General features: G+C 39.6%; 1 protein-coding gene across 4 annotated transcripts in view; it reads right to left on the reverse strand.

Moving 5' to 3' along the window:
• SPOCK3 (SPARC (osteonectin), cwcv and kazal like domains proteoglycan 3) overlaps positions 1–21,509 on the reverse strand; it is a 390,950-nt gene that overhangs the window by 12,084 nt on the left and 357,357 nt on the right. For 2 of the 4 annotated variants that reach the window (XM_074951110.1, XM_074951109.1), the window contains one exon: positions 615–836. The exons of 1 other annotated variant lie outside the window; for it this stretch is intronic. In XM_074951110.1, coding sequence (XP_074807211.1) covers positions 615–836 — 222 coding nt within the window. Of the gene's footprint in view, positions 1–603; positions 837–21,509 lie in introns of those variants that run through there. One more of the 4 variants, XM_074951112.1, reaches the window with a different exon arrangement.

Here is a 21,509-nt window from a genome sequence, read left to right on the forward strand (position 1 = left end):
TCATTTACATATAAAATTGTTGTTTGAGTTTGATTTAATTTACATTCGTGGACAATTAAGAAAGGACTGCCTCTAGATATTTTGAGCAAATATTTTCTTAGGCAAAGAATTTCAAGAAGTTATCAATAGTTTAAGCTAGGTCCTGAAAATCAGTGGCTTTATGGCCCAATGAATGCAAATAACTTTATGCATAATATTGAATTTCTTTCAGTTAAAATGTTATAGCCCAGTAATAAAAAAGTAAAAAAAAAGTTAATTTTATAATGTGGGAAAAACAGAGAGAAAATGAATGCTAATAATTTTGTCCTTTTCTTTTGGTCCTTCCCTTTCCTCTCTGTGGAGGTTGGTAAGAGAAACAATACTTCTATCAAAGCATTAATTGCTCTTTTACATTTTATTTAGAATTTCTTGAATCTCAGCTAAGTTTCTCCAGTTCAGCTTGATTTTTAGCTTTTCTTTTCACTTTATATTCACAGTAGCTCAAAACCTTTAAACAAATTCATAGCATAGCACTTAAGAGCTTGTAATTGACTCTAAATTTTTTAACATGTTCCAGAAAGATAAAACAGTACAATAAGGTCAGTCAGCATCTGCAAGTTATTCTCATCTTTTACCTTGCTGTCTCTGGAAGCAGTAGCACCACTCATTGTTAGATATCAAACTGTCCTTGTACGTGTCACAAGAATTGAAGAATGCCTTGGTGCACTGTTCATTCTTGTCAAGGTAAATGCTTCCAAGCTCTGACTGGTCTAACAGCAGGTCATAGTTTGTATCAAGTCTGTTAAACATCCAGCCAAGGGAGTCCTTGCAAATTGGCAAAATGCTGGTATCAAACCCTAAGAGGTAAAAATATAAAGACATCAGATAACAGTAAAAGATACAGCTGGTGTTAAACTCCGCCAAGGGAAGAAAGTGCTGTGTCACGGGGCTTTACTGGAACAGACACAGTACATGAATAGTGAATGTTATTGACAGCCCATGTCTAAGTAATATGCTAACTCAAAAAAAAATCAATAACTTTATCTGTTAAAATTGGCCCCCCAACACGCTCAAAGCGTTCAAAAATATGACCCTTTCCCCAAAAAATTTATACAGGAAACACATACTGGAGAATAATAAATGATCTAGAGTGATTTTCAGAAAAGTAATTCTCTTCAGGGATTTTAATGACATCATAGATCAGGGGAATGGAGCTCAAATGGTTTGTAATGTTCACAGAACCAGGAAAAAGGAATAAATTCAGTGGAACTCATTGCAGCCCATTTGTTGCTTCCTATGATACGCATTAAAACTTTAAAAGGGTATTCTCATCCTTAGCAACACTTTAAAAATTATAACAACTTATCAACAGCATGCACTAACAATTTTGCTCAAAAACCAATTTATTAATTCCTCCCTCCCCTATGCCTGACTGGCATAGTTAAGCCAGCCTAAGTTCCCATGTTGACAGTGCCAGGTTGATAGAAAAATTCTTCCATCAACCTAGCTACCGCCTTTCGGGGAGGTGGATTACCTATGCTGATGGGAGAACCCATTTCCTCAGCGTAGGTAGTGTCTACACTGAAGCGCTACAGCAGCACAGCCGCAGAGGCAAAGCTGTGCCACTGTAGGTTTTTAAGTGTAGATAAGCCCCAAGTTGGCAGGGTCTGACAAATGCTTAAGGAACTGTCAGAAGAGGTTTCTGCGCCATGAGTAATTATCTTTGAAAACTTGTGGAGAGAGATTCCAGAGAACTGGAAAAGGGCAAATATAGCACCTGTTTATCAAAAGAGAATAAGGACAACCCAGGGAATTATAGACCAGTCATCTTAACTTTGGTACCCAGAAAGATAATTGAGCAAATAGTCAAATCCATTTTTAAGCACCCAGAAGATAATAAGGTGATAAGTAACAGTCAATATATATTTGTCAAGAATAAATCATGTGAAACCAACCTAATATCCTCTTTTGACAGGGTAACAAGTTTGTGATAGTGGGGAAGCAGCAGACATGATATATCTCAACTTTAGTAAGGCTTTTGATACTTTCTCATGTGACCTCCTAAACAAACTAGGGAAATGCAACTTAGATGGAGCTACTATAAGGTGGGAAATATAGCCAAGACAAACCTAATATAAGGTGGGTGCAAAACTCAGAGTATTTATCAGTGTTTCACACTGAAGCTAAGAGGACATATCAAGTGGGGTCCCACAGGTATCTGTCCTGGGTCTAGTTCTATTCAATATTTTCATAAATGATTTGAATAAGGGCATAGAAAGAACATTTATAAAATTTGTAGATGATGCCAGGCTGGGATGGGCTATAAATACTTCGGAGGACAAGATTAGAATTCAAAATGGTCTTGACAAACTGGAGAAATGGTCTGAAATAAATAGGATGAAATTCAATAAGGAATAAGCAACTGCACAAATACAAAATGGGAAATGACTGTTAATAAAGTATTGCAGGAAAGGATCTGGGGGTTCTAGTGGAACACAAACTAAATATAAGTCAACAGTGTAATACCACTGCAAAAAAAAAGTGAACATCATTTAGGGAGTTTTTTATGGAAGACACAAGAAGTAATTCTTCCACGCTACTCAGCACTTATAAAGTCTCATCTGGATTACTGTGTCCAGTTCTGGGCACCACACTTTGGGAAAGATGTGGATAAACTGGAGAAAGTCCAGAGGAGAGCAACAAAAATGATTACAAGTCTAGAAAGTGGTTCTCAACCAGGTGGTACACAAAGGTCTTCCAAGGGATGCATCAACTCATCTAGATATTTGCCTAGTTTTACAACAGGCTACATAAAAAGCACTAGCGAAGTCAGTACAAACTAAAATTTCATATGGACAAAATGAGGAAGTAAGCAATTTTTCAGTAACAGTTTTGTATTTTTGTCTCATTTTGTAAGCAAGTATTTTTTAAGTGAGGTGCACAAGACAAATCAGACATCTGTAAGGGGTACAGTAGTCTGAAAAGGTTGAGAACTACAGGTCTAGAAACATGAGCTATGAGGAAAGATTAAAAAATGGGTTTGTTTAGTTTGGAGAAGAGAAGACTGATGGGGGACATGGTAACACTCTTTAAGTACATAAAAGGTTGTTAAAAAGAGGAGGGTGATAAATTGTTCTCCTTAAGAACTGAGGACAGGAGAGAAGAAATGAGCTTAAATTGCAGCAGAGAATTTAGGTTGGATATTAGGAAAAACTTCCTGTCAGGATGGTTAAACTCTGAAGCATATTACCTAGGGTAGCTGTGGAATCTCCATCACTGGAGGTTTTTTAGAACAGGTTAGACAAACACCTGCCAAGGACAGTCTAGATAATATTCAGTCCTGCCTTGGTGCAGGGGACTGGCCAAGATGACATACTGAGATCCCTTCCAGTTCAACATTTCTGTGATTCTATAAAAGGCAAGCAGCAGACACCAAGATTTTGTTGACAATGTATCTCCTCTACACACAAGCATATCATACATCATTTGAAAGATTATTATGTGTACTTTAAGATGAGGTGTGATGTGGAGCTGTTAAATAGTGCCATTACCATAAAAACAGGGGATTAACAATGACACTCTCAACACCTTAAAATGACCACTGAAATATTTTCTTTTTGTTAGTTTAATAACTCCATGTATTCTTTAAAGACATAAAATGGGGTTTCTTGTGAACTCAGAGCATCATAAAACAATGAAAAAGATAAAACTAATTTAATAATAAATTTGTACAGGTATCATTGAAATATAATCATGCCAGTGACATTTCTAGTTAACATCATTATCATCTTGTTATCATTATGGCCTCTGTCAAGACTGCATAGGTTACCACAGTCTTCACTGCCTTGGAATGTACACAGTTCTGTACAAGGAAGATTGCACAGTGACTTCTCCTGGTACAGGCATAAATAAGATCTTGTTGGGCCCTTGAAGAATACAGGAAGTAGTTCATCATCCACATATCTCCATCCATATTGCAATAGTGATTCAATATCTGGTTTACTTATGTGTGAAGACATCAAAACCGTTGTTTGTCATATCTTTTTTTGACATGCTCTTCAAAACTGTCCTCATATGGTGAGAGTCTAGTCAGTGACTTGTCCTCTTAGATGGTTAGATTGAGGCACAAGCAACTGAGGTCTCGGAGGGTCTCCTTTTCTTTCTCACTCTGGTCATACAGCACTGCTGCCAACTTTCTTGCTTTCTTGTCCGTCACTCTCTTCAAATTTGGCAAGATCTCTGATGCAGTAAACTCCCTTAATTTTGGCAACATTAAACTCAGGGTTTTTTTTCCTAATACTAAATCAGGATGATACTGAGTTACATCTCGTTAATGGGTGTACAGCAGGAAGTATGTTGCAAAAGTCAGGAGTGCATCACAAATTGCATGCACAGATATGAAGCGATGCTTGTTACTTGTGCTGGAAATGGTGCCTGTTTCAATCCACATGTTATCTGTGTGTTCCATTTTTGGAAAGTAATGGACAGCAAAGACCAAAACAGCTGTATCAGGTGACCGAATCACTCTGGTTCCTTTGACACCAAAAGCCATATAGGCACATACAATGCAAAAGCATCCTTGTGTCCATTTCCTCTTGAGTTCTGTACAAGTCTTGGGCTCCTTCAACACCTCTACTGGTGATGGACTTTGCTACTTCACTATTGGAAAAGCCTGCAGCAAGACAATCTATTTTGTTGGTTGTGCTCCATATATTCATAAAATAATTTTACAAGTCACTGCCTGTTGGATGCCATGTTTAGAATTTTTTTCCATGGAGGCACAGGATTGCCACCTGGTATTTCTTTGCATCTGACTTTAGATCCTGTCTGGCTCGGTCTTTCTGCAGTTTTCACAGAGTTCCTGTTGTCAACCTGTCAAAAACTTTGATTACAAAATAAACCTCGTAAAATCTTTTTAGGGCCTGCCTCAAGTACTCAGCAGCCAATTCATCAAATATGTGGAATTTGTCTCCAGACATAATTTGTCTTACAGCTATGGCATCTCTGATATACACATGGTTTCTTTGTTGCATGTTCTTAGCTCATGGATTCTTTCAGCTTAAGCTTCCAGTGGATGCCCTAACTCAGCTTTGTCTGTTCTTCTCACTGGAAGAGGGACATAGGCACAGTCCTATTAGGTGACTAAGAACAGATGCTATTGAAATATCACCTCTGCATCTCACTCAGCACAGGGCTCTGAGGAAAAAAACTTCTGGACTGACAGCTATTATGATTGTCTCTCCCTTGCCAGACTTAAATGTGATCTTCTTTGTCATATCAGCAAATGTTTTTATGCCAGATTTCTTGACTGGGCTGAAAAAGCTGCATATCCCATCAGAATCAAGTGCACCTCTCACAAATCTCTCCATCTGCTTTTTTCAGTAGAGACCACAACTACAGTACCCACCTGCTGAAGTGAAGAAACAGATTGACAGAGCCAGAAGAGTACCCAGAAGTTACCTACTAAAGGACAGGCCCAACAAAGAAAATCCAACAGAACGCCACTAGCCATCACCTTCAGCCCCCAACTAAAACCTCTCCAACGCATCATCAAGGATCTACAACCTATCCTGAAGGACGACCCATCACTCTCACAGATCTTGGGAGGCAGGCCAGTCCTTGCTTACAGACAGCCCCCCAACCTGAAGCAAATACTCACCAGCAACCACACACCGCACAACAGAACCACTAACCAAGGAACCTATCCTTGCAACGAAGCCCGTTGCCAACTGTGTCCACATATCTATTCAGGGGACACCATCATAGGGCCTAATCACATCAGCCACACTATCAGAGGCTCGTTCACCTGCACATCTACCAATGTGATATATGCCATCATGTGCCAGCAATGCCCCTCTGCCGGGTACATTGGTCAGACTGGACAGTCTCTACGTAAAAGAATAAATGGACACAAATCAGACGTCAAGTGTTATAACATTCAAAAACCAGTTGGAGAACACTTCAATCTCTTTGGTCACTCGATTACAGACCTAAAAGTGGCAATACTTCAACAAAAAAACTTCAAAACCAGACTCCAACGAGAGACTGCTGAATTGGAATTAATTTGCAAACTGGATACAATTAACTTAGGCTTGAACAAAGACTGGGAGGGGATGGGTCATTACACAAAGTAAAACTATTTCCCCATGTTTATTCCCCCCTCCCCCACTGTTCCTCAGACGTTCTTGTCAACTGCTGGAAATGGCTCACCTTGATTATCACTACAAAAGGTTCCCCCCCCTCCCCCGCTGGTAATAGCTCACCTTACCTGATCACTCTCATTACAGTGTGTATGGTAACACCCATTGTTTCATGCTCTCTGTGTATATAAATCTCCCCACTGTATGCTATCTACTGCTACTGGTGCACAAACTTCAGTGGAGACTGATCAGCAGATTTCAATTGAAAATATAGAAAACAATTATTTATGAGATGTGGGTGGGTGAGCTGTGACTACAGTGGGCAAATGATGACAAAGTATTAAAAGATTTATGTTTTAAAAGATCTATGAAATGTCAAAATTATTTTGCAAATATTGTTTGACCAAAATTAGTTATGATCCTAACCACCTAGGGCAGCTTTCCTATTTTATTAGGTGTTGGAAGACTAATAAGTATTTCAGTTAAGGATGGACACCTAGTAATATTCAGATTTTGAAGCTATTTCGAACCTTAAACTATTAATCCCTTAGGACACACTCCCTGTCAAGGTTCCTCCCACACTCTGAACGCTAGGGTACAGATGTGGGGACCTGCATGAAAACCTCCTAAGCTTATCTTTACCAGCTTAGGTCAAAAACTTCCCCAAGGTACAAAATATTCCACCCTTTGTCCTTGGATTGGCCGCTACCACCACCAAACAAATACTGGTTACTGGGGAAGAGCTGTTTGGAAACGTCTTTCCCCCCAAAATACTCCCCAAAACCTTGCACCCCACTTCCTGGACAAGGTTTGGTAAAAAGCCTCACCAATTTGCCTAGGTGACTACAGACCCAGACCCTTGGATCTTAAGAACAATGAACAATCCTCCCAACACCTTGCACCCCCTCTTTCCTGGGAAATGTTGGATAAAAAGCCTCACCAATTTGCATAGGTGACCACAGACCCAAACCCTTGGACCTGAGAACAATGAAAACGCATTCAGTTTTCTTACAAGAAGACTTTTAATAGAACTAGGAGTAAATAGAAGTAAAGAAATCCCCTCTGTAAAATCAGGATGGTAGATACCTTACAGGGTAATTAGATTCAAAACATAGAGAATCCCTCTAGGCAAAACCTTAAGTTACAAAAAAGATACACAGACAGAAATAGTTATTCTATTCAGCACAATTCTTTTCTCAGCCATTTAAAGAAATCATAATCTAACACATACCTAGTTAGATTACTTACTAAAAGTTCTAAGACTCCATTCCTGGTCTATCCCCGGCAAAAGCAGCATATAGACAGACACACAGACTCTTTGTTTCTCTCCCTCCTCCCAGCTTTTGAAAGTATCTTGTCTCCTCATTGGTCATTTTGGTCAGGTGCCAGCGAGGTTACCTTTAGCTTCTTAACCCTTTACAGGTCAGAGGAGTTTTCCTCTGGCCAGGAGGGATTTTAAAGGGGTTTACCCTTCCCTTTATATTTATGACACTCCCCAAGACACTAATATCTCACCACAGCTACTCCTGCTTCCACTACTAGGGATGCCTCACTGGCTCTGCGTGTAAAACCCTTCTTAATCCCTTGGAATCGCTTGGAGTTGCTAAAGGTTTTCTGTCCACCGCGAGAGCATGACATGAAAGAGAATGTTTCTAGTCCTGGCTCTGTGTGCATGTGTGCGTGTGTATACACGTACATGTACGAATGGAAAATGGTGATTTCTTCTGCCCAAAATAACTTTTTGAAGTTGGGTTTGGTCTCTGCCTAAGACAGCTGCTGAGAGGGAACAGCCACTTGGTGTCCCTGAACAACAATGAGGAGGTTGTGGGGGTCATGTGGCTCCATAAAATGTCAGACCAGACAGGAAGGCGAGATCACAGCCAACAGTAACTAATCCACACCAAAAGACATCAAAAGAGGAATCTTGAGGCCAGTTGAGATGGCAGGGGAGAGAAGAGCTGAAGGCAGAGGGAGTCCTGTAAGAGGGTTTGTTGGAGGACGGATCATAATACTTGGGACACAAAACTTTAAGATTAGTATTTGAAAAAATGCTAGAAAGGCTCAAATTTGAACCATTAAAGACATCAGTTGCACATTACTAGCTTCTAATCTCCATTCAGTAGATTCCAAATGTGCATAAGCTACAAATTCCTACCACATTTTCTTGACATACCAAGAGGAAATAAAATTGCTTAGCTGCATTTCATTGGATTTTTACTATCCTCCTTCCAATCCTCTCCCAAAGAAGCAAACACACAAAATACACTGAAAGACACACTGTCACAGGTCTCAAGACTGTATGAATTACTAAATCACAGATGACAGGTTTCAGAGTAGCAGCCGTGTTAGTCTGTATCCGCAAAAAGCTGAAGCTCACGAAAGCTTATGCTCAAATAAATTTGTTAGTCTCTAAGGTGCCACAAGTACTCCTTTTCTAAATCACAGATGAATTTACACTATACTCCCTGTCTCAAAAAACATCATCCCTCATTCTTTCTTGATTATGTTTCACACCAATTTGCCAACTGATTACATCACAGATTCTTGTTCTTAGCAAATTTTGTCATTTTTTTACTTTGAAGCCTTTAAGTAGAAAATGTACCTTTCCTGGTGATTTCTTAGTGCATATGTGGGTAAAGATGGAGTTAAAAAGAGGCTGTTTTGTGGTTCATGCTTAAATTGGTCATCATAAACAATTAAAGAGAAGATTTTATTAAACATTATTGGAATAAACTAAGTACATTTGGGCTCCAAGAAATATATATTCATTATATTTTTGTAATTTAAGGTATAATACACATACAGTTGAATATTGAAATATACCATTTGAAATAATGTCTTATGATGCAGTGGATTTTGGAAAAACTAAGCATAGACCATCAGAGATACTTAGAAAATTGTAGTGCCTATTCCCAGTCTCAGAGATAAGACTGAGAAGAATTTTAGGTGCTATAATGTAGCATATTTATTACAGAAAGATTTGGCAAATTTAAATGTTTCAGTCAGGGCCAGTTTCTACCACCCGTTACTGATATTGAATAGTATTATATAACACTTATCTCACTAGTTCTATGGGGTAATTCATGTTGCTCTGATTCCCTTCTCTGGATAGGTCAGTCCAATTCCAGACCCAGTGGCAGCATGCTGGATTATCCTGGGTCATTCAAAAGAGGCAATTTCCCTTTCATTAGGTCTGGGGCTTTTCTGAGAATCTGGGTGGGTTTGGGAGACTGTTTCCGTTCTGCAATGTTTTTCTTCCTGAGTGATTGCTTTATGAGAGTGGTGTTTTCCCCTTTTTATCTGTAATTGTTATGGATTCTGTTTTTAATCGATGACATGGCCCAGTCCCTAGAGCTTGCAATAGAATTGTTTCATGTTGTTAAGTTGAAACAAATGAAAAAATAAAATCTGCACTGAAGATTAAATGTGCTACATAAGGGAAAATCTGCTATAGCCTCTGCAACTCAGAAATGCCAGGCTGAATACAGTCAACAGCAACAAAATACTTTGGGGAGCAACTGAGTGTTGAATTGGTAAAAATTTCCTAAATTGGCTATCAATTAGCCACAAATTTAAGAAAATAAAAAATAAGTACTTTATGTAGGATAGTGCAGGCATGTTTTGAAAGAAAAAAATGGAGTTGCGAAAAAATTTTATTGCACAAAAATTGCCTGATCAGATGACCAAAACTACCATTTCTAAAAGCACTTATATTAAATGACAATTTCTTCAGGCATTCCACAAGGGGGATTTTCTCCTCCATATCTCAGAGAAATGTCATTTAGTGCTGAAATACATCTTATCTCGGGATGTGTTTGAGCCACAAAGTGTGGAGATGTTCAGGTTACTGGTTTGTCTCTAGTTAATGATTCAAGAATTTGTGATTGGTACCTAATACCAGCAAAAGCATTAATGAGGTGAAAATGTGCCCTAAACATGATTAGATTCCACTATAATGGTGGCAGCAGTAAATATTTGACCTCTATTCTGTTGTCCAGTGTAGACAGATTTCAAAGCCAATTAAGACCATTTGAGGTATGAAGCTAGATAGATAGCACTACTACAAACTGCGGAGAGGCAAGCTGCAGCATCTGCAAGACTCTCGCACCACTTACTGCAGAAGGTCAGACCACTCCTCCGGGGCTCTCTTGGAATAGCTAGCAGTGGGCAATGGAGACTGTAGCACACATCCTACGTGTTTTTATCAGCACAAATGGAGGATGCAGGAGAGGAGTTCCTCTTGCAGCAGCTACTACAGCAAGGGAGGTTGCTCCATGTTACCAGCTACAACCTGACTGAGCCCTGGAGAGGTCTGAATATTCTAACAAGCAGACCCAGCCGCAGCATTTTGGACTAGAACATGCTTTTGCTGTCACTCTCCTAAAGCCCATAACATTCATGCTCACTATGATCACACCAATATGCACAAGGTTAGCTTCAGGGTTTTGGGAAGGGTTGGTGAGATGATTATTTGGAGTACACCTAATTTTACATAAAAAGTGAGCACACGTGTCCAAGAGAAATAATTTCTACTGATAAAATAGAGCACAATGGCAAGTTCCCTTCATCCCTTGCATCTGGTCCATACTTTGAAGGCTCCTTTGCAAGGAAACAGGATAGAAAATGTATTGTATAAAAAAACCCTAAAATCTGCCTTGAGACTGGTTACTCAGAGGCTCCTCCAGCTCATAAGCTGCTCAATGTTATGAGACTGTATGGATCAGCAGACTCTGCCCATTTGGTGAGTAGGAGTAACCGTTCAGGTCTCCTAAGGAAAAAGGTTTCAGAGTAGCAGCCGTGTTAGTCTGTATCCGCAAAAAGAACAGGAGTACTTGTGATGGATTTCATGATTTCAACAATTTCCATCCCACCATCAACCTCAGCCTAGACCAAACCACACAATCAGTCCATTTCCTGGACACTACTATGCTAATAAGCGATGGTCACATAAACACCACCCTCTACCAGAAACCTACTGACCGCTATACTTACCTACATGCCTCCAGCCTCCGTCCAGGGCACACCACACGATCCATTGTCTATAGCCAAGCTCTAAGATACAACCACATTTGCTCCAATCCCTCAGACAGAGACAAACACCTACAAGATCTCTATCAAGCATTCTTACCACTACAATACCCACCTGCTGAAGTGAAAAAACAGATTGACAGAGGCAGAAAAGTACCCAGAAGTCACCTACTACAGGACAGGCCCAACAAAGAAAATAACAGAACGCTACTAGCTGTCACCTTCAGCCCCCAACTAAAACCTCTCCAGAGCATCATCAAAGATTTACAACCTATCCTGAAAAATGATCCCTCATTCTCACAGATCTTGGGAGACAGACCAGTCCTCACTTACAGACAGCCCCCCAACCTGAAGCAAATACTCACCTGCAACCACACACCACACAACAAAAACACTAACCCAGGAGCCTATCCTTGCAACAAAGCCCGATGCCAACTCTGTCCACATATTTATTCAAGTGACACCATCATAGGATCTAATCACATTAGCCAAGCCATCAGGGGCTTGTTCACCTGCACATCTACCAATGTGATATACACCATCATGTGCCAGCAATGCCCCTCTGCCATGTACATTGGCCAAACTGGACAGTCTCTGCGCAAAAGAATAAATGGACACAAATCTGACATCAGGAATCCTAACATTCAAAACCGGTAGGAGAACACTTCAACCTCTCTGGCCACTCAGTAAAAGACTTAAGGGTGGCAATTCTGCAACAAAAAAGCTTCAAAAACAGACTCCAAGGAGAAACTGCTGAGCTTGAATTAATATGCAAACTAGATACCATTCACTTGGGTTTGAATAGAGACTGGGAGTGGCTGGATCATTACACATATTGAATCTATTTCCTTAAGTTAAGTATCCTCACACCTTCTTGTCAACTGTCTAAATGGCACATCTTGATTATCACTACAAAAGTTTTTTTCTCCTGCTGATAATAGCTCATCTTAACTAATTAGCCTCTCACAGTTTGTATGGTAACTTCCAACTTATCTGTATCTATATCTATATCTAACTACATGTTCCATTCTATGCATCTGATGAAGTGGGCTGTAGCCCACAAAAGCTTATGCTCTAATAAATTTGTTCGTCTCTAAGGTGCCACAAGTCCTCCTGTTCTTTTTTTAAGGAAAAAGGAAGACCTAGATGTAACTCAGACAGTTTTCCCCTCTAAAAGAGACTCAATCCAGCCAGACTTGAGCCAACAATACTGATGCTCATTGCTCTGGTTTTTAATTTTGAGCAAAGAGGGTTTTCTTTCCAACTCCTGCCCAGAAGCATGTTCTTTCTTTTAGCTCCTGCTGTGGCCAGTTGGCCCTTCACCAAGTTGGCACATGCACAAGGTCATTAAAAAAGAATCTTTCTTCCTTCCAGGAAACTTGCCACCAGGCTGGATATTGCATGATGTATTGAATTCTACAGCTTGCCAACAATTTCTTTTACAGTTCAGGGTGCTTGGCATTTTCTCATACAGTAAGCTCAGCAGTGTAGGTTTTTTTTCTTAAGGTGATACCTCCAAATAATATTTCTCTCTTATAGAAAGCAATCATCCAATCTCAGAAGTTCAAAAATGAAGCCAGGTTAGGCAAGAATCATTTTCCAAATCTCTGTTTGCTCAGTGTGGCTCTGTATGACACTTATATAATAAAAAGGATGGGAGTAAAAATAATGCTTTAATTTGGGTCTGCACAATCTCAATTGTATCTCTTCCCACAGAGGGTTCTCTGGGATTTTCACAGTACTTAAGAGTGTCAAAGTAGACTCTTGAAATGACAATTTAAAAAAGTTAGATAAAATTGACAATTTCTTTATCTTCCGTCAAGGTCAGTATGTCAGCTTCTGAAATCCCAGTGAAATACTTAACTACATTAGTTCTGTCCAAGTGGACAAGTGATTTTTTTCACATCTAGTATCTTCTCTAATTTCTTCAAAACAATTACCAGATCAGCATGCAAGTAGTTAATGTCTTTCAGGGCCATTAGGAGATGCACCATGTCTTCTTCAGCCTGTGATCGTTCAATGTCTAACACAAAAGTCTGCAGTAGGACTTCTTCAGAGACAGTCAGTCAGTTAACTGAAGTATTTTGGGAATTACATTTCTTGCTGGACATTAATTTCCTTCCATTGCTCCCCATCAAAATTAATAAATACATAAAAGAATAAGCAGAGTCTATTAAAACTATTTTAATAAACCAGTAAAATCTGATTTAATCTTATTTTTCCTCTGTTCCCCATCTGTAAAATGGGGGTAATAATATTTCCCTATTTCCATCTATGTTGTCTATTAAGACTGTAAACTTCTCAGGGCAGGGACTGTGTGTGTATACAGTGCTTAGCAGAATGGGCCTTCTAACTACAACCTGAATAAAAAGAACTGTTAAGACATTCCCTCCTTTTTTTCTGGGCACCAACTGGATTCTGGGGAAGACAAAGTTTGTAAATTAAATCCCTTAAGTATTAGAAAGCATTCTGTTTACACCACTAAGGAGCATCACATTTTAAATATAAGCAACAGCTAAACAAAATTTCATAACCATAGATTAAAAAGCAATGATCTGGGCTTCTCCCACTTTTTTAGCTTGATAGCAGCATAGTAAGCTAATTAATTACTGACAGTTTAGAGGCTATGTCTATGTCAGCTTATGAATTAGTTTTTGTTTTATGAATAGAATTTATGATTGAAACCTTCACTGCAGTTTAGAACTTCCATTTTGTAGCGAAAACAAACTATGTCTGTGAAGCTGAAACAGGGCTATCAACCTCAAATAGTTCCACCCTGGTGGGACTGGCAGAGTCACTGACTTTTATGACAACTTTGCCCAAAAGCCAACAAGGGGAATGGAGAATGGAAAGTCCCCAGCAGAAGAGATAAAGGAGCCACAGACTGCTCTTAAAAGTGATATGCTCTAAAGAAAGCAAATCCACTGCCAGAAACAGAAGACATAGATGGAGCAGTGGTGTGTGTGTGTATGGGTCAGGGTGGGGCAGAAGGAGCTTTGTCTTCCCTCAGGGACACTGATTACTTCAAGAACTCTCTGGAGTGGTGAGGACTGTGATAGTGGAGATTATATGTTTATCATTTTGCATAGGTCTGTATCGCCTGTGCTGTCTAACAGTAAAGAGTGTGTGAGTGTGTGTGAGAGAGAGAGAGAGATTAAGATGTTCCTTTGCCAAGCCTGTATTCCTTGCTTTAACTGTCACATGGTTCCTGGATGGTAGAACTCTGAGGAAGCACACATAAGAGATTGGGAAGGCATAGGAACTCTCAGCACTGGTCTTGGGGCCTAAGGCAGTTAGATTTCAGAGTCCCACTTCTCCTTCTCCTCAAGGAAGGGTTTGTCACGGGAGTCTGCAGCCCAGGGTGTGCTGTAAAGGTCCAGAGCTAGAGACTGACTCCAGAAGACCCCGCTGGCTTGGAAACATGGGGGATCAAAAGGTTGGGTCCACTTAACACAATCCGTTGACCATCTGCTAGAAAGACTTAGTCAGGACTGTTTCATCTTTCATTCAGGAATTTAACCTTTGAGGAAGCAGAGCAGCTGACATAGCTAAAGAATTTCTTAATAGGGATTTATTATGCTCAATGGATCTCATTCTTCACGTCTTTGTGCACAAAGAGAGTAACACATAGGTAGCACCAAATAACCCAATAAGACGTTAAGAGTATATATTTATCCTGAAAATTATAGAAACGTTGCCAATCACTTCAGGAGTTCTAATGACTTCCTTTGCCCCAAAATGAACAACTTTTAAAGGAGTACTTGTGGCACCGTAGAGACTAACCAATTTATTTGAGCATAAGCTTTCGTGAGCTACAGCTCACTTCATCGGATGCCTACTGTGGAAAGTGTAGAAGATCTTTTTATACACACAAAGCATGAACAGGAGAGTGGGTTTGTGTGTGTGGGGCGGGGGGGGGGAGGGGAGAAGAAAACCTGGATTTGTGCTGGAAATGGCCCAACTTGATTATCATACATATTGTAAGGAGAGTGATCACTTTAGATAAGCTATTACCAGCAGGAGAGTGGGGTGGGGGGAGGTATTTTTTCATGCTTTGTGTGTATAAAAAGATCTTCTACACTTTCCACAGTATGCATCCGATGAAGTGAGCTGTAGCTCACGAAAGCTTATGCTCAAATAAATTGGTTAGTCTCTAAGGTGCCACAAGTCCTCCTTTTCTTTTTGCGAATACAGACTAACACGGCTGTTACTCTGAAACTTTTAAAGGAGCATATCAGAAAAAAATATGTAGTTGTCTTAATAAAGTCACATCTGAAATATTTCAGTTATCCCAAAGCCACAATTTAAAGCAGAACCAACCGGTCAGCCTCATTCACTGCACAGTGTAATCAAAAAGAAAAAATAACCATATTTCAATGTTAAAAATACATAAGAAAGTAATTCAGTCCCCAAACAAGCAGACCCACTGCAAACATTTCCTGCCTAGCAAGTAAAATAAAGGAGAGCAACATGTGTAACAGTGTATGAGTTTCTGTAATCTGTTTTCAGAGATGGTACACTATATTAGGTAATTAGTTAAGGAATAAAAAACACATTTGTTGCATCATAAACTTATTTGTGGAGAGAAATTACAAGTGACTGAATATTTAATGACTCTCTTATTCCTACAGAAAGAGTCTGTCCAATCATTCTCTTTGCAGTGACTTGTTTAAATTAAATCTAGTAAATGAGAAAGCTTAGACCTCATCTATATTGGACTGAACAAACAGGATATTCTTACTTTTAAAACCAATTCAGATTCACAAGTACTACAACAATTTAAGTAGTTGAACATGTTTCTAACCCCTTGTCGACACTACAAGTTACTTCAGTATAACTTATGTTGCTCAGGTGCGTGAATAATACGCTACATAAGTACCGATCCAAGCCCTAGTGTAGGCAGCACTAAGTCACCGAGAGAGCTTCTACCGCTGACATAGCTACAGCCTCTTGAGAGGCTGCCTTTTCCCTACTACTTCATTTAACATCTAGTGGTTTCTTTTGTCACATCTTGGAGTTGCACTCCTGCTTATACTGGTTCAGTCCTTACTAGTTCCTGGAGTTTTACTCTCCAGAACCATTATCGGGCTTGCACAGGCTTCTCCATCTTAGACCCTCACCTATTCAACCAGCTCCCTGCAACGGCCTACAAGACCAGTATTTGGCAAGGACCAGGACCCAGTGTATCGCTTCATTGGTATAATCAGATATTTGATTGAATGATGCTTAATCATCAGACAGATGATGAAGTGTATTTGATTAAGTATATTTTAATTTCTTGTTGGAGAGGCCAACATTTTTCTAGTTTTCTTGTTTTAATTAGTGTGGTAACCAGACTGCACGATGAAAATCACTACATATATTTTTTAAAATTATTTTCAGTTTAACTGGTCACCATTATCATCGTGCAGTCTGGTTACCACACTAATTAAAACAAGAAAGATAGAAAAATGTTGGCCTCTCCAACAAGAAATTAAAATATACTTAATCAAATACACTTCATCATCTGTCTGATGATTAAGCATCATTCAATCAAATATCTGATTATACCAATGAAGCGATACACTGGGTCCTGGTCCTTGCCAAGTCAGAGAGAGAGAGAGAGAGAGAGAGAGAGAGAGAGAGAGAGAGAGAGAGAGAGAGAGTGTGTGTGTGTGTGTGTGTGTGTGTGTGTGTGTGTGTGAGAGAGAGAGAGAGAGAGAGAGAGATAACTGTAATAAAACTTCTTTAAGCACAATAAAAAGAAATAGAGAAATAGAGCTTTTCCATTTTGTAACAATTCTCTCCATACCCTGCCTCAGAAGCAATTTTCTCTCAGATCGTGGGAAGAATGCTTCCTTGATAAGACAGATTCATCTTTAATTCATTTTGTTTTTATACTATTTGTATTATTTTAGCATGAGAAATCACACAGAGAAATAGCATTTCCAATTAAATGAAAATAAATGGGATTTTTTGGTAGAGAAAAGTGTGTGGAATGGAAGAACAGTATTAATAGATTGCGAGGCCAGAAGGGACCAGTGTGATCATCTAGTCTGACCTTCTCCAAACAGGCCATAGAATGTCCCAAAACAATTTCTAGAGCATATCTTTTAGAAAAAAAACATATAATCTTGATTTAAAGATGGGCAATGATGCAAAATCCACCACCATTGTTGGTGAGTTTTCCAATGCGTAATTACTCTCACTGTTAACAATTTACGCCTTATTTCCAGTCTGACTTTGTCTAGCTTCAACATCCAGTCATTGGATCATGTTATACCTTTCTCTACTAGATTGAAGAACCCACTATTACATATTTTTCCCCATGCAAGTGCTTATATACTGTAATCAAGATATCTCCTAACCTTCTCTTTGTTTAGCTACATAGATTGATCTTTCTGAGTCTACCAGTATAAGAAATGTTTTCTAATCCTTTAATCATTCTCATGGCTCTTCTCTTAACCCTCTCCAATTTAATAACATCCTTCTTGAAATGCGAACACCAGAACTGCACACAGTATTCCAGCCATAACTGCACAAGTGCCAAATATATAGATAAAATAACCTCTCTACTCCTACTCGAGATCCCCTGGTTTATGCATCCAAGGATCGCTTTTAGTTATTTTGGCCACAGCGTCACATTGGGAGCTCAAGTTGAACTAATTATCCACCACAACCCCCAAATCTTTTTCAGAGTCACCAGTTCCTAGGATAGAGTGTCCAATCATGTAAGTATTACCTACATATGTACATCTATACATCCACATTTCACCATATTGTAAGCAAAGTCAGGATGATATCTGATGGTGAGGTGTGGCAAGTTGTGGAAAAGAACTTCAGGGGCTGATCTCATTTGCATAGGCACACCCATCCCGCCTAGAATGAGCCCATAGCTGCCCAAATGGTCACTTTGGCTGCTGTGGGATCCCCAGTGTCTCTGTTATTGGGGCAGGAAGAATAAATGGTTATTATCCTGATTATGGGAATCAAAGACAGTGGAACTGTACTTGGCCTTTTGTTATGATGGAGGGACTCGCCATCAACTAAGTAGCACTGGCTAGGCATGGGTTCCAAAACTCTGTGAATAAAGAGAGGCTGGAAATAGGTATTAGTACCTGGTGGTGAGGGTCCCTTTGTGAGGGCCTGAAGCATCAATTGCACCTCTGTCTCTCTCCACTGTGGAATATCAGAGCTAATTTTGGGTCTATTAGGAGTCTAGCTACAGGTGCTGAGCTGAATTCACTTTGGCCTTATGATGCACCAGCACTGAGGCTCCCACTACTACAAGCTGAAATCGCTAAAGAGCTAAAATTACTAAGAGCTGAATCACTGAGCACTGTGTTAAGTAGTGGGGAGCCTGAAGATCTATTGGAGAGTGGAACAGAGCAGTTCGCAGGACGGCTGGAGTGGCTTGTGAACTGGCTGGCGGAGCAGTTCACGGGACAGCGGGAGCTGCTTGTGGGATGCGGAGCAGAGTGGAGCAGTTCGTGGGATGGCTGGTGGAGCAGAGCGGAGCGGCTCGTGGAGTGAATCGGAGTGAAGCCCTATGGAGCTGCAGGGCAGTCAGCTTCAGATCATGTAAGGTGCCCCTTACCTCTTTTTGCCCTCCCCACATTTTCACCCAGACTGGGGAGTAACACTCTGCAGATGAACTTTTGAACTCCGGGGCTGGACTTTTGGGTTGTTGGACTTTTTGGACTTTGGGTGATTTTTGGGTTGCTGAACTCAAGAACCCGAGGGAAAGGACATGGCCCAATTTGCTGGGGTGGGTCTTTGCTCATGGTTTGGTTGATGAACCCTAGTTGTGGTGTTTTCCCAATTTAATGCTGATGTCATTTACCTCATGTTGTTAAAGATTCTCTGCTACACCGAGACTCTGTGCTTGCGAGAGGGGAAGTATTGCCTCTTTGAGGCGCCCAGGGGTGTGTGTAAGATTTTCCCAGGTCACTGGGTGGGGTTCGAGCCAGTTTTGCATTTGCTTTGATGAGAGGGACCCCCTATGTACTGAACCCCGCCCTTGCTGCTATCAACTTGGCCTGGCAGAAGGGTTACAATATTAAAATGCATACTTTTTCCTTGTGCCCAGCTTATCAAGTGATTCAGATTGCTATCAGTGACCTGTCCACCTCATTATGTACCACTCCCCCAATTTTTGTGTCATCTACAAAATGTATCGGTGATTATTTTATAGTTTCTTCCAGGTCATTAATAAAAATGTTAAATAGTGTGGGGCCAAGAACTGATTGGGGGGAGGGATAGCTCAGTGGTTTGAACATTTGCCTGCTAAACCCAGGGTTGTGAGTTCAATCCTTGAGGGGGCCATTTGGGATCTGGGGCAAAAATTGGGGATTGGTCCTGCTTTGAGCAGGGGGTTGGACTAGATGACCTCCTGAGGTCCCTTCCAACCCTGATATTCTATGATTCTATGATCCTTGCAAGACCACACTAGTAACATACCAATTTCAGTGATGATTCTCCATTAACAATCACATTTTGAAGTCTATCAGCCAGTTTTAATCCATTTCAAGTGTTCCATGTTAATGTTATATCTTAATGTTTCTAGTTTTTTAATCAAAATGCAATATGAAATCAAATGCCTTACGGAAGTCTGTCATCAGCCCTATTACCTTTATCAATCACACCTATAATATTGTCAAAAAAGATATCAAGTTTATTTGACAGTATCTATTTTCCATAAACCCATGTTGATTGGCATTAATTATATTGTCTTTAATTCTTTATTAATGGAGTCCCGTATCAGTCACACCATTATCTTGCTCAGGATCAATGTCAGACTGACAGACCTATAATTACCCAGGTCATCCCATTTGCCCTTTTTACATATTGGCACATTAGCTTTCTTCCAGTCTTCTGGAACTTCCCCAGTGTTCCAAGACTTATTGAAAATCAACATTTATGGTCCAGTGAGCTCTTCAGCCAGCTTTCAAAACTCTTGAAGTTGATGCCAGTTGTCCAGACCTGCTGATATAAAAAGGTCAATTTTGGTAGCTGCTGTTTAATATCTTCCAGAGATACTAGTGGAATAGAAAGAGTGTTGTCATATGATATGAAAAGGAGTACTTGTGGCACCTTAGAGACTAACAAATTTATTTGAGCATAAGCTTTCGTGAGCTACAGCTCACTTCATTGGATGCGCATGATACCTCATGTGTTTCTCCCCCAAATACAGAACAGAAATATTTATTGAATACTTCTGCCTTTCTACATTATTATTGGTAATTCTACCATTTCTATCTAATCATGGACCAATTACATTGTTAGAATGTTTTTTGTTTTTAATATACTAAAGAAACCTCCTTCTTATTCTCCTTAACTTTACTGGACATAGATTTCTCTTGTGCTTCCCTTATCAATTTTTTTTTGTTTCCTAGCTTATTATTTATATTTATTACTATCATCTTCCCCTTTCTTCTATTTGTTGTTTAATTTATAATTTTTTTTATAACCGCCTTCACTTCTCTAAACCAAGTCTTTTTTTTTTTTTTTAACCAGAACAGCCTCCTTCCTCAGTAGTGGGATTGTGGCTTTATAGACTTTGGATAAAGTATTCTTAAACAATTCCCAATCATCATTCAGATTTTTCTGATTAAATTCTTTCTCCCAGCTGATTTGGCTCATAATTGTTTTCAGCTTTCCCCTTTTAAGGGACCAGGTATATACAACACTGGTCTGGACTTTGTTTGGTTTGTACATTATAAATGTGTTCAAGACACAACCACTTGTATCTAAATCTGTGATCAGTTCCTCCTTATCTATCAAGATGAAGTATAATATACAATTCTCCTATCTTGGATGAAACACTCTTAAAGTTAGAAAGCTTTAATCTGTAATATTTAGAAATTCCAAGGATGTTTTAGTACTGGTAGCTTGAGATCTCCAGCATATGTCACTCAAATTGATCAATTTTTTCCCCCCTACACATTATAGATAGGTGAGTAAGGAACTGGTCATCCTATTCTCTAGTGTTATTTGGTGTTCTGTGGCAGACCGACTAATACCCCATCTTGTGTTTATCTGTCAGGCATACATCCATAAGCATTCAAGATCATTTTCTTCTGAGTTATCAGTGACTTCAAAACAGGTAATGCCATTTTTGACATAGCTTGTCATTCTCCCCTCCCCTTTTGCCATGTATACCAGGTTTCAGCAATACCAACTAGAGTGAATTTATGCTCATAAATGAGCAATTCCACTTCCTCTTGTTTGTTACTTAGACTCCTAGCACTAGTGAATAGAATTTCTTCTCTTCACGCTCATTAGTTCCTCGTTAATTTTGTTCTCAATATCTTAGTTTTGTGTTAAGTGCTCATATTTTCCCACTTTTTACCCTCCCTTTTTGATACAAGGTTTATGCCCTCC

The sequence above is a fragment of the Natator depressus genome, chromosome 4 (genome assembly GCF_965152275.1).
Source record: "Natator depressus isolate rNatDep1 chromosome 4, rNatDep2.hap1, whole genome shotgun sequence".
In the NCBI taxonomy this organism is placed as follows: Eukaryota; Metazoa; Chordata; order Testudines; family Cheloniidae; genus Natator; species Natator depressus.